A 12,541-nucleotide genomic window follows, 5' to 3' on the forward strand; every position below is an offset into this window, starting at 1 on the left:
AGCTTGGGCACACGCGGGTGGGCTGCGCTGAAGGGAAGAGGGGTCTGGTGTGACCCCAGCTTTTGGCCTGAGCCCCTGGAAGGGTGGTGCTGCGTTCCTGTAGGAGCAGTGGGCTGCGCTGGAGCAGAGGGCAGGGCCAGCTCTGGGTCTGGGCTATTAGGTCAACGTGCCCCTTGGGCATCCGAGGGGCACTGCCGAGTAAGTGTCTGGTTGTGAGTCTGGAGTTGGGACAAATCAGGAGCTGCGCGTGCGCAAACAGGAGCTGAAAAGCCGCGACCAAACGCGCGAGACAAGCCCGCAAGGCTCAGCAGTGCCAGCGACCAGATGGACAGAGGAGGACGGCTGAGCAGCCCAGGTTTCCAAGGAGCGCGGCAAGCACCCACACCGGGGGCTGCCTGCAGACAGCTGAGTAAGTCAGGGCTGAAACTCGGCCTTGGGACATGATGATGGAACTGACTGTGACCTCGACCGGGCTGCTTCAGGGCAGCGGGGCTGGGCCAGGATGCTACAGGGCAGTGGGGGCTGGAAATCCCAGGGGCTGGGCAAGGAGACACAGACACAGTGGGCTTGGGGATCAGCTGGAAGCTGGACAGGAAGCGAAGCAAGTGTCCTAGACCCCAGGAACCGACCCCAGCAGCAGGTGAGGAGGCTCACGCTGGGCCCAGGGTCAAAGGGAGGCGCCCACGGGGACTCCTGCAGCGCGGGAGCAGGCGGCAGAGGCGCGAGGCGGACGCGCGGGGAGCCAAGGCTGAAGACAGCGGTCTCAAGGCAAGGGGATGGGCGGGAGCAGAGGCAGAGGCCCAAGGCGGCCACAGGCTGCCTGCCTGAGTGCCGTCACCCCACGACCACTTCCCACTTCCCAGGCCACCAGACACCATGGCACAGGAGGGGACGCGACACACAAGGAGCAAAGGCCCGATCCAGTGGCTGCACCTGGATGAAGGCATTCAGCCTCACTAGAAACGGAAATCCCAAATCGCGAGACCACCGGCACGGTCACCTCTGAGGACCCTCCTGAGGGTCCTGAAAAGAGGACGAGACCCCTTATTTCGTTCAGCAGCAAAGACTGAGGCAAGGCTGAGCACCCTGGACACCCGTGCCGCCCCGCAGGGAGGGCAGGAGTGTGCTCGGCACCTACTTGAGGACCTGGGCGACGGTGTTGGGCCCGTACCACTGGCCGATGGACTTGCCCTCGCCGACTCCCATTTGTGCTGCAGGAAACAGAGCCGGTCAGCGGCACACGTGCCCCGCCACCCCCACACCCCTCCCTGCGCCTCACAGAGGCCGATCCCAGCACGTGTGGCGTGAGGCGCGCGTCACAGGAAGCCTGCCTTGGGCACGAGCTCCTGACTGGCACCAGGACGCGTCCTCCCAAAGGGACAGACTCCTCCTCAAGATGTCCCCTCCCCACCGACCTGCACTGGGCAGCAGGACTGGGGACATGGCCCAGGCAAGCGAGTTCAGGGCTCTACCCGCACCTCCGTCTACAGGTGGAGACACGACGCTCAGAAGCTGGATTAAGACACAGGAGCGCCCGGACTGCCGGCCGGAGCCCGGGAGGACCAGCCTCCAAGGCCACCAAGTTGGTGTCCAGAGACGGGGCGCCTCACAGCACTTCACCACTGGCCCAGGGCCGTCCCCACCCTGCTGGCCTGCGCCTCACAGCACGCCAGAGCTCTCGGGGACCCGACGCCGCAGCGTCCCGAGGCATGGGCCCGGCGCGCTGCCACCCCCCACCTATCTGGTGGATGGAGTAGCAGCTGTCCTTCCTGTCCAGGAACGCGTGCAGGACGCTGAAGTAGCTGTCCGGCTGCCTCGTCCGCCGTGTCCACCTCCAGTCTACGGGAGACACAGACGAAGTTCAGTTTCACCAAAATACAGGCAAGAAGGTTTCGTTTTTCTAAGGCACTCAAGGCACTCATGGTATCCAAACCTCTCGTGAACCTTTCTAAATTTAAGAACCGAGTTCTCCGGGATTTCAAATACACAGATGCCGACACATCAAGACAAATCCATACAGAAAGGAGAGAATGGCTCAGTAGTTTAAAAATAATTTCTACAAGACAAACGTTTATCAGCATTTCTTTAAAGCCCCTTTCTCTAACCAACGAGAACCACTGGGTCGTCGCTGAAGGAAATCCCAAATCCTAAAGCGTCTCGTGGTGACCCACTCCCACCGACCTGGCCCCACCACCCTCCTGGCTTCCTGCGGACGTGGCCGCCCCAGGCTGACTCACCTCGGCCCAGGTGCCGGCACACCAGGGCTTGGGCAAAGATCATCTGTCCACACCGCAGCATGCAGCCCCAGCCCGTGTCCGAGGTGGGGCCGGTGCCCCCTGCCGTGGAGGACAGAGAGAGAGAGGCACTCACCGTCAGACCGAGGCCAGGAGCCCACGCACGGGTCACCTCCGCGTCAGGCGACACATGCCACGTGAACCTGCTCACACCAAGGCTGCATTTGCTGGGAAGTGAAACGTCCTAACAACCCCCTCAAAATGGGCCAAGACGTGAACAAGTCACAGAGAGAAAAGAATGTCTGGAAACATGGAAAGATGCTCAGCCTCATGAGTAATGCGGAAAACGCCGTCCACCGGCCAGGGCGCAGGGAGACTCTGACGCTGGGCACCGCGGTACCAGGTGCGCGTGAGACAGGCCCTAAGATGACAGCAAACAGTGCTGAGACCACGCGGGCCACCGTGGGGGGGCTGCATCCTTTGCCCGCCCCTCCAGCAGCCCCTCCCACACACACGCGCAGGGGACAAGGCCTGCCTCCCGGGGCAGCGGCGGGATTGGGGAGGCAGAGCCAGGTGTGCAGAAACAGCCCCAGCCACCCACCCACGCCCCACACGGTCGGCTCCACGCGGCCAAGGCCGACACAGACCACACGGCCAGGAAACCACCACGCTCCACCCGATGGCTTTTCCAAACACAGGGCTGCCCTCCAGCCTGCCCTGCCCCTGTGGGTTCAGGACGCTGTAGGTCAGGTGTCTGTCCTCCTGACCACACAGTAAGCCTCACAGGCCAGGCGACCCCACCCCTGAGTCCAGGGCCAAGTAGGGGTGAAAGGAGAACTTTTGCTGGATGAACCAACATTTCCCGAGCATGTCTGACAAGCCCTGTCACTAGACACTAACCCTGGTGATAATGACCACACCCCCTACCTTCCAGTGTTCCCAGACGTCGAGCTCTGGGGGACGGATGGAAGCACATCTAGCAGTGGGACCAATCGAGACAGGCTGCCAAGGCAGGGCTGCCTCCTGGTCCCAAACCTCGGCCTGGGGTTCTCCGACTGGCAGAGGCCAGGCGCGGAGCCAGGCCCCATCTGTCCACCTCCAGGGGTACCGCGAGGAGAATCACTTCAATGGAACATGCTTTCATATCACGTGAAACACGTCACATCCACCTTCAGCTCCCACCACAACTAGGTGTGGGAGATACTAGAAAAGGCAACGGGTACGGAGCAAGGGCATCCCAACATCCTGGACAACAGCAAGAAGCACGCTGTACAGCTACGACCCCGGACACCACCAGACGCACAGGCACACGAGCCCCCGGGGAGCAGCAGGCCGCGGCGTGCCCGTGACGTGCCACACCGCTTCCCGCCCTGTCCTGCTCTACGTTTCCAATGCCGGTCGTGACCCATTATCCGGATTTTAGGCCCCAGTAATAGAGTGTGGCTTACAGTCAGAAACAGCACTGCCTCAGCAGAATCAGGGGCCCTGGGTTTGGAATCCAGCTCTGCCACCACCAGGCGCAAGACCTCGGCCGGTTTATTTAACTAGGGCTGCCTCAGGATGACACCAAGTGACAAGTACTTGACACACTGAAGTCAAAGCTAGAAACCTAAGTTTTCCTCTTGAATCACATGCACTTCATCCCACGTTGTAACAGACAGTACTCACCAATGGCCGGGAAGTTCTTCCTGTATGTAAACCAAAGTCTCGACGCCACATCGGCCAAGATCTCGTCCTTTTCTAGAGAGCGTTCGAGAGAAGAAACATGCACACACAGCCGTAAGTTTCCAGGGCACATGTTACAGAGAGACAGCAGATAACTACCACCACCAAACAGTCCTTTCTGCAGACTGAGCACGCAGAGCACAGCAGGCTCCGGCAGGGCTGGTACCTGTGAAGATGCTGTACTTTCTACCCAGGATCCAAAGAGGCTCCGAGGTTTCGGGGAAATCTTCAAACTCAGCAAATCGGAGAGTGTCGTAGGTCAGAGTAGCTATGGAAAGCAAAGACACACTCTGATGACAGTTCTATGATTTCATAAAACAATATCAGAGATAATTTATAGCATCTCCGTACAAAGAGCCCACGTGGAATTCTGCATCTCAGTGCACCAGCCACACCACTACACTGAGAAATCAAACACTCGCGACCCGGCAGCGGCCCTGCACCCACTTCCTGAGCCTCTCAAATTCAAGACAGAGTCACTGTCTGGCAGACCCAAGGATGAGAGACCAGCTGGGGGCCAGGCCCAGGGCACAGAAAGGAGGGGAAAAAAAGGCACCTGATTTAAGCCCTTAACTGGTTTAGATTTAACTCTAAAAAGACAAAAACACAAGAGCCCAAACCTTTATCTCTGTACATGAGGGCGGCCCCAGATGGCACAGAAGGTCGAGCAAGCTCTCCTGGCCGTCCCAGGGCTCCCAGGCCATCCCGACTTCTGGGTTAGGAGCCGTAATGCAGTGAGCAGCAGAGGGGCAGAGCGCTACTCCTGGGAGGGACACTGACCTCCCGAAACTAGTGCAAAGCCCTCTAAGGCCCCAGCTGCCGCGAGGCCTGGAACCTGGGGGGGTGCACCCCGACTTCCTAAGGAGGTGCCGTGTGTGCAGCAGCGTCCACCTGCTGTGTCTCCAAGGCCTGAGCGCCTCCTCTGTGAGCACCCCCTTCTGTGTGGCTTCCACAAAGAAGCTCGGGAGGCCGTGTCCCTACCGCCCTGGAGCTCCGGCAGAGGACACCCTCCCTCTGCACACGGCCCCGGAGGCGACAGAGCTCAGCCACTGCCCGCGAGGTGAGGGGCACACAGTGTGTCCCGGGTACCCCATCTCCCCAGCTGCTGCTTCACCAGCTCCACAGTGCTCTCTTACCCTTCACCTGCACTCAACTCTTTGGAAAATCAAAGATATTAAATGCGTTTTCCCCACACCGGAGTTTATTTTTCAACAGTCCTACCTTTCGGTAAAAACGACATATGCTATTTATAAAAAAAAAAAAAAAACCCCGAAGACTACAAAATGTAAAAAATCACCCTCAGCTTCGTGCCCAGCACTGACTCTCCTTCCAGAAGCCTGTATGTGTAGATCCATAAATGAAGCCACACCGCACCTGTGGTTTCTTCTTCATCCTTTTCCACATGGTGGTCACAGCACCCCACCCAGATGTCTCAGGGCCTCACAGTGTCCTGCTGCACGCACATCCCTGCCAGCCCACATCCCACAACCTCCCAGCTCCGGCCTTCACAGGCTGGAGGCTCCCGAGCAGGCACTTAACCTCTTGGTGTGGAAAGCCCCTCACCCATAAGACGGAACATATAACAGGATGCCCTGGCAGCGCAGCGCTGAAGTGTCCCTGAAACCCTTCCCATGAGGGGCTCACGAGGAGGCTGGCAGACAAAAGGCTCCAAGGTCAGCTGGTGTCACTAACATCAAGGACGAAGACAAGCAATTCTACTACATCCAAAAGGATTAACTGGATGCACAGCAAATTCACAGTCACAGGGCTGGGATAGCAGCGCTCACTGATCGAACAAATCCGCTTCAACAGAAGGCCCTGTGTTCACCGCTTCAAGAATGCTCAAACTGGGACTTCCCTGGTGTCCAGTGGTTAAGAATACGCCTTCCAATACAGGGGACGCAGGTTCGATCCCTGATCGGGGTACTAAGATGCCATATGCCGCGGGGCAACTAAGCCCGCGCACTGCAACTACTGAGCCCGCGAGCTGCAACAAAAGATTCCCCATACCGCAACTAAGACCTGACGCAGCCAAAAATAATTAATTAATTTTTTTAAAAAAAGGGATCCTCCCCCTTGCAAAAAGAAAAAAAAAAATAGAATTCTCGAACGTTGGGAACCCAGACCCAGCTCTGCCTTTTTTCTTTTCACCTGAAATCCTACAGGGTCAGAGGAGTCCTGTGCTTCCAGAGCAAGCTCTGCTGCCCAGAGGGCTGGGTGCAAGGCAGGGAACATGTCTTTCCAGACATTCTTTTCTCTCTGATGTGTCTGCTTGTCCACACCTCTCCAGACGATGTCAGCCAGGCCGCTTTGGGATCAGGGGTAAATAATTTAATGTCCAAGTTTCTCTCTTCCCTTTTTTACATAAGATTACTTGTTTCTGCAAGTGATTATAAAAACCGAGTTGAGATGAGTTAAAGTTCTACCTTTTCAAGGAGCTGAAAACATCATGTGTCTCTGCTGCCCCTCGAAAGCCGCCCCACATCTTCAGAAAGCACAGCCTTCTCTGACCTCGAGGCTTAAACGATACGCACACTCAAAACCCACGAAGATGACTCCAAGAAAAAAGCACGCAAACAAGACCTGATTTCAACTGACAGCGCTGTGGGACTGTACCTCTCACCCTGCTGGACCGAGACCCCAGGAGACTGCAGCCTTGAACTGAAGGCAGACATGCCTTCTAAACGCTGGAGGCTCTGAGCGACAGAGGGACGCGGCACACATCAAAGGACTGTTGAGACACTCCTGAGACACCTAGCTTCCCACAGTGAGAAAACTACCACCACGAGGGAGACAAGCAGATAAGGAAGAGAAGGAAACAAGGCTCGTTCTGAAAGCCAGGTGACAACGGCCGGCCGCCCTGCCGTGGAGGGGATTTTTCATCTCCAAAGACACCACATGCACAGCCGGCACATCTCTCAGGGTAACGAGCCAACTTTATAGGCAACAAAGCCAACTTCAGAGGGAAGGTAGTAACAGGTGTCCTACCTATTAAGTTAGAACACAGGTGTCCTACCTATTAAGTTAGAACACATCACCGAGCTTCCTGCTGTAACTAACAGAATGACGGCTGTGCAGTCTCAGCCTTTAGAGTCCTCACTGCGTGAGGCACCTGAAGGGAAAAAATGGGCAAGGTGGCAGCCGCAGGGCCCGGCAGCTCAGGTGCAGCCGGGAGGTGACAATGCAGGTGGTCCCCGAGTCCCTTGGGCCCACACCTCCCTGCTCCTCCTGATGGCAGGACTACCCGAGGCCTGCCCCCTGTTGGGTGCGGGTCACACCTGCCTCTTGAACCAGCCGCGGACACCCCGCAGGCCCTGCTCCCCTCTCCGGGCCACACGGGGCACCGGGCAGAGCGTCCGGCCAGCGCGTGGGGCCAGAAGTCCGTCGCTCCCCCAGTGGGAACCCTCCGCGCCTCTTTCCTCGCTGGTAAAGCAGGAGTGGTGCTGCTTTCCTCGAGGCTCACGGGAGGAAGAAACATGTCAACACACAAGAAGAGCTCCGATCCTCACTGGGTGGCGATGGGCAGCACACACGGGGCATCGCTGAAGCGGGTAGGAGACCTCGTCTCCAAGGCCCGCGACCACAGGGAGGTGCAACACCCGGGACGACGTCCACCGCCCAAGTGACTTTACCAGACCCGGACCCGGTAACGGAGCCCGCTCGCAAGGGCAGGGCCGCCGGCCACTTCCCGGGCTGCTTCACTGTCCTCAGGCTTCCACCCCGGAAAGCAGCACAGAGACGGACCTGCACCGGCTTCAACCAGAAGAGCGGCGAGCGGAGGGCTTCTCGTTCCCGGGCCGCTGTCAGAAAGTCCCCGCGGGCCTGCACAGAGGACGGGACCAACCCTCCCTCCTGACACCCACCCGCGAGGCCACGGGCCAGGGCACCTGGACCGGACCCCCAGCTCCCTGACCTTCGGCTCAGCCTGTGTAACGGAGAAATGAAAGACTTTTCCGAATTCCATTCACCTCCAGTGTTCAACTTCCTAATTTGTATTAAGATTTGATTTTGGAGACAGAGAACCCACACGCTAGCTGTATGACACCCGACTCAAATCTCTAAGCCTCAGTTTCCTCACCCACGAAATGGGGAGAAGCTGCCAGCTCTGCCCAGTGGGCTGAGAACACAGGACGGGTTCCAGCACCGTGGGCAACCCCCAGCCATGGCTCTGAGCACCTCCTGTGCCTCTTCCTCGTGTGATCTCAGACCTCATTACTTACAAGAGGAAACTAAATTCCCCCTTCCCTGAACCAAACAACACTTTTGTTTTATCATCGGTATTAATTTAGCCACAAATATGTATTCATGTTTGTGCAGAACAGAAAACATTACAGAACACCAGTCCAGAAAAGACTCCAACAGAAAAACTAATACTTTTCCCTTTTAAAACTAAAGTTTGCAATCACTGAGCTTCACAGAGGCCGACCAACACGAGGAGCCCACCCCTCGAAGGTTCCTCATCGACTGTTCTCAGACTGACCAGCTCCACTGGGGATTGAGGCCAGCAGCCTCCGCACTCCGCCCAGAGGGCTACCTCGTCTCACACCACAGCCCTGTGATAACCTCAGCACCTTCACATCCGACATCATTTGAAGTTCACACACCTCCTGAGTTAAAAGGAGCCCAACTTCCCAAAGAATGCCAGTCTCCAGATGCCCAGATAATGATTTTAATTTTTTTAAATCTTTTTTTTAATTTATTTATTTTTGTTATTAATTAATTAATTAATTTTGGGCCGCGTTGGGTCTTTGTTGCTGCACACAGACTTTCTCTAGTTGCGGCGAGCTGGGGCTACTCTTCATTGCAGTACACGGGCTTCTCATTACGGTGGCTTCTCTTGTTGCAGAGGACGGGCTCTAGGCGCGCGGGCTCAGCAGTTGTAGCTCAGTAGTTGTGGCGCACGGGCTTAGTTGCTCTGCGGCATGTGGGATCTTCCCAGACCAGGGCTTGAACCCGTGTCCCCTGCACTGGCAGGCGGATTCTTAACCACTGCGCCACCAGGGAAGTCCCATGATTTTAATTTGAAATAAGATGACACACAGAAGAAGCAAGACAGGCACCATCCACCTTGAGAAAGAAGCCTTTTAGAAACACCTTTCCCACCTGGTCACCTGGGTCCCAAACACCTGATTTTCCACCTCTTGCTCCCTAGGGTGTCCCTGATCACACCCAGAAGAGGAAGTGGAAAGCCTTTTAACAGAATGGCAATTCCATTTTTAAAATGTTTCAATTTAATGTTATTAATATGATAGAAAATAGCAAACTGTGCTCCATAAATATAACCACATGACAGTCCCAATTACATAACTCAACCAGGGAGAACGACAAAAATCATGCACCATTACTTTTCTTTTAGAGCTAAGTGTAACGTACCACATTGCAAAGACATTTCCTCAAAATGCTTATGCTTCTGAGAGATTATACTCCGTAAATACATATATTATATATGCTTTATGAATAAAATTAAAACAAGGAATCTTCCTTTCCTTCAGAAAATGCTTATGTTTAAGATAACAGGTTTGCAAATAGTTTTTTCAAATCCCAAATAGTTTATATGAAAACGCTGGTGGTTCAGTTCCGAATGAAAAAAGGAAGGAAGGGAAGGAGAATGGAAGGGAAGAAAGCTGGAACTTCAGCGGCATGAGAATACTGTACACGCCGCTTCAGTGGCCACGCTGGACAGAGCGTCCACAGCGAGTCCTGCTGCCCTGCAGTGAGCTGCCCTCCTCATCAGCCACACTTGACGCCAACACACTGCATTTCCGTTACACGCAGACTCTGCAGCCCAGGAACGTCTACAGGACAGGGATGTGTGCGTTAACACCAATTCAAGTTCTATTTCTTCGATAGCCAGCCACATACCAGACACAATGTAAAGTACCAGAGATGAAGCACAAGACACCGGCTCTGTCCTCAAGGAACGGACAGCGTGTTGATTTAAGTGCCAACTGGAGTGGGTTTTTTTTTGGCTGCGTTGGGTCTTCGTTGCTGCGCGCGGGCCTTCTCTAACTGTGACGAGCAGGGGTTGCTCTTCGTTGCGGTGCGTGGGCTTCTCATTGCGGTCGCATCTCTTGTTGCGGAGCACGAGCTCTAGGCATGCAGGCTCAGTAGTTGTGGCTCACGGGCTCTAAAGCGCAGGCTCAGTAGTTGTGGCGCACAGGCTTCGTTGCTCCGCAGCATGTGGGATCTTCCTGGACCAGGCCTCAAACCTGTGTCCCCTGCGTTGGCAGGCGGATTCCCAACCACTGCACCACCGGGGAAGCCCCTCGAGCGTGTCTGAACGGACAGTGCTTGGGGCCTGCCTGCCACATTCAGACCTCTACGCAGCAGCCCCAGGGCCCCATCCCCAGCTCTGTCTCTCTCCTCCCACACTCAGACCCTCAGTGACCTCGTCCAAAGTGGCCCCCCCGCACACTTCTACCTCCAGCCCCACCCTCCTCCCTCAGCTCCAGGCCTGCAGACCCAAGGCTCTCTGGACGTCACAACATGGACATCTAGCAGGTACTTCATGGTCACCATGTACAAGACCAAACTCCTAACAGCTCCCCACCAAGCGGGATCTCCCCACGTCTCCCCACCTGAGTTTCTCAGCTCAAGCCATAACCTCACCATCTCCAGCCCCTCCCTCTCCACCCCGCCCTCGCCACGTCCCACTGGTACAGTCCCACTGTCTCAACCTGCAGAGGCAGCCAGAGGCCAACGCCCTCTCCCCACGCTGACCGAGGCCTCCAAGGGTTCGCACGCAGCGTACTGCAACAGCCTCCTAACTGGTCTCCTGGCCTCGCTGCTGCCCGTCTGCAGGAGAGCAGCCCGAGCAAGTCGTGTTACTCCTCCTCTCAAAGTCTCCAAAGTACCTTCCGCCCGCTCGGACGCCCTCACCACGATCCAACAAGGCCTCACCTGGGCCGCATCACTGCTCCGCCTTCAGCTCTCTCACCCCCACCCACTGTACCCTGGCCTCACTGGCCACTGGATGCTCCCGGAGCAGGATGCCTGCCCTCCCCCAGCACTGCTTCTGAGTCCTGGTCAAAAGTTACCTCTGTGGTGAGACCTTTCCGGGCCATCCTGGCAACTCCAAACCCCTCCTGTTTGACCCACGTCACCCGCCCACGAGCCACACCGTGGGTGTCATGTCTAGCATGTCAGCCAGCACACGGTTTTTATCTATTTTGTTCACTTCTCTAGCCCCAGGGTCTAGAACAATGCCAGACACAAACCCACACTCAGTAATAAGTATAGTTATTGAACGGATGACTATAAAAACAACCAGGAACTGCATAACATCTGGCAAGAAAGGCAGAATCTGTAAGGACTCCAGGGATCAGGGGAGGCTGGACCATTAATCATCCTAAAAGGTGGTACAGCACCACAGCAGAAAGAAACTCTCCGCAACACCCTACAAATGTCATGTACGCTTTTATTAGCATCAGGAGAGGCCTTCAAACGTGAACAGCTTTTCTGCTTTGAAGCAGTGATCTGTGTCCCATGAGGTATTGCCATGTGGCTACTCAAATTTAACGTGATGGTTTTCACGTTTAACGTAAAACGACCATCACAAAACTGTGCCTTCCACCCTAACCGAGTCTCCCAACGAATGCTCTTAGGCTCCCAAGCAGTCATAACCTAAAAGAAAGTAGATGACTAAGTAATTCTATTCCTTCCCCGACCCCGGGCCTAGTACTTTTTCTGTTTTGAACAACTTCACAATACTTCTGGTTAACATCATGTTTCGGGAGTCATGGCTACCATTCTGTCCTACTACCTTGTGACTTAAGTGACAAGATGCCACAAGTCACTGAAATACTGGCCATACAGGTCTATATTACAGTTTCCAAACTGAGAGTTCACCAAATTTACACTGCAGCTACCAGGAAAAAAAAAAGGAGGCAAAAACAATGCCATCCAGAATGATAGGTGGAATTAAACCAGAAGAAAGTTTTTACAGATGTGGGGATACTTGAATACAAATCACTCCCTACAAGTTATAAAAGAACTAAAACTGCTGTGGGATGAAAAAGAGGGCCTTTCAAGGTATAAGAATGCTTTCAAGGATACTGGACAAATATCCAAAATAGCGTGCCAGCAAATATTAAACAATTCTCCCCCCTGGAGCAGAAACATGATGAAACAGAGCAAAACAGCACATCCACAGATGTACACATACGTACGTATACGCACACACCCTCCCACCCCAGCCCCCACACACTTTGTGTTAGAGAATTAAGACATGATGAGATGGATTCAGTCAATCTTTTCAGTCACGGAAAACGCTTAGATCACCTACTGGTTACTGAATTTGAAAAAAAAAAATGCGTATGGTTTGAGTGGTGGGGTATGTTGCTCGCCTCCAGCCCACCCCTGTAACTTTATAAGAGTGAAAGTTTCCCCTTCGTAACTCCTAGCGAACGGACAAAAGCTTCCCCACCGCAGTGTCATGGACCGGCTCCGCCCGGCCTCCAGCACCGCTCGGCGTCCCCACCCGCCGTCCCGGACGCCGCGCTGCCCCCATCGTCCGAGCCGGCCGCGGGCCCGGGGGACCGGCCGCCGGGGCGCTGTGGGCGGCCCGAAAAAGCGCGAGACAC

The 12,541-nt window shown here is 55.2% G+C and overlaps 1 protein-coding gene across 3 annotated transcripts in view; it reads right to left on the reverse strand.

Moving 5' to 3' along the window:
* The window catches only part of ATG4B (autophagy related 4B cysteine peptidase), a 13,947-nt gene extending 7,607 nt beyond the window's left edge, over positions 1-6,340 (reverse strand). The window contains exons 1-6 of one of the 3 annotated variants that reach the window (XM_024758291.1): positions 6,111-6,340; positions 4,126-4,227; positions 3,903-3,974; positions 2,238-2,336; positions 1,738-1,839; positions 1,139-1,211 (exon numbers count right to left, since the gene is read on the reverse strand). In XM_024758291.1, the coding sequence (XP_024614059.1) occupies positions 1,139-1,211; positions 1,738-1,839; positions 2,238-2,298 (236 nt within the window). In that variant the 5' untranslated portion in view covers positions 2,299-2,336; positions 3,903-3,974; positions 4,126-4,227; positions 6,111-6,340. The other 2 variants (XM_024758451.1, XM_024758374.1) reach the window with 2 other exon arrangements.
* Positions 6,341-12,541: the final 6,201 nt, after the last annotated feature.

This window comes from Neophocaena asiaeorientalis, unplaced genomic scaffold (genome assembly GCF_003031525.2).
Source record: "Neophocaena asiaeorientalis asiaeorientalis breed wild unplaced genomic scaffold, Neophocaena_asiaeorientalis_V1.1 scaffold185, whole genome shotgun sequence".
NCBI lineage: Eukaryota > Metazoa > Chordata > Mammalia > Artiodactyla > Phocoenidae > Neophocaena > Neophocaena asiaeorientalis.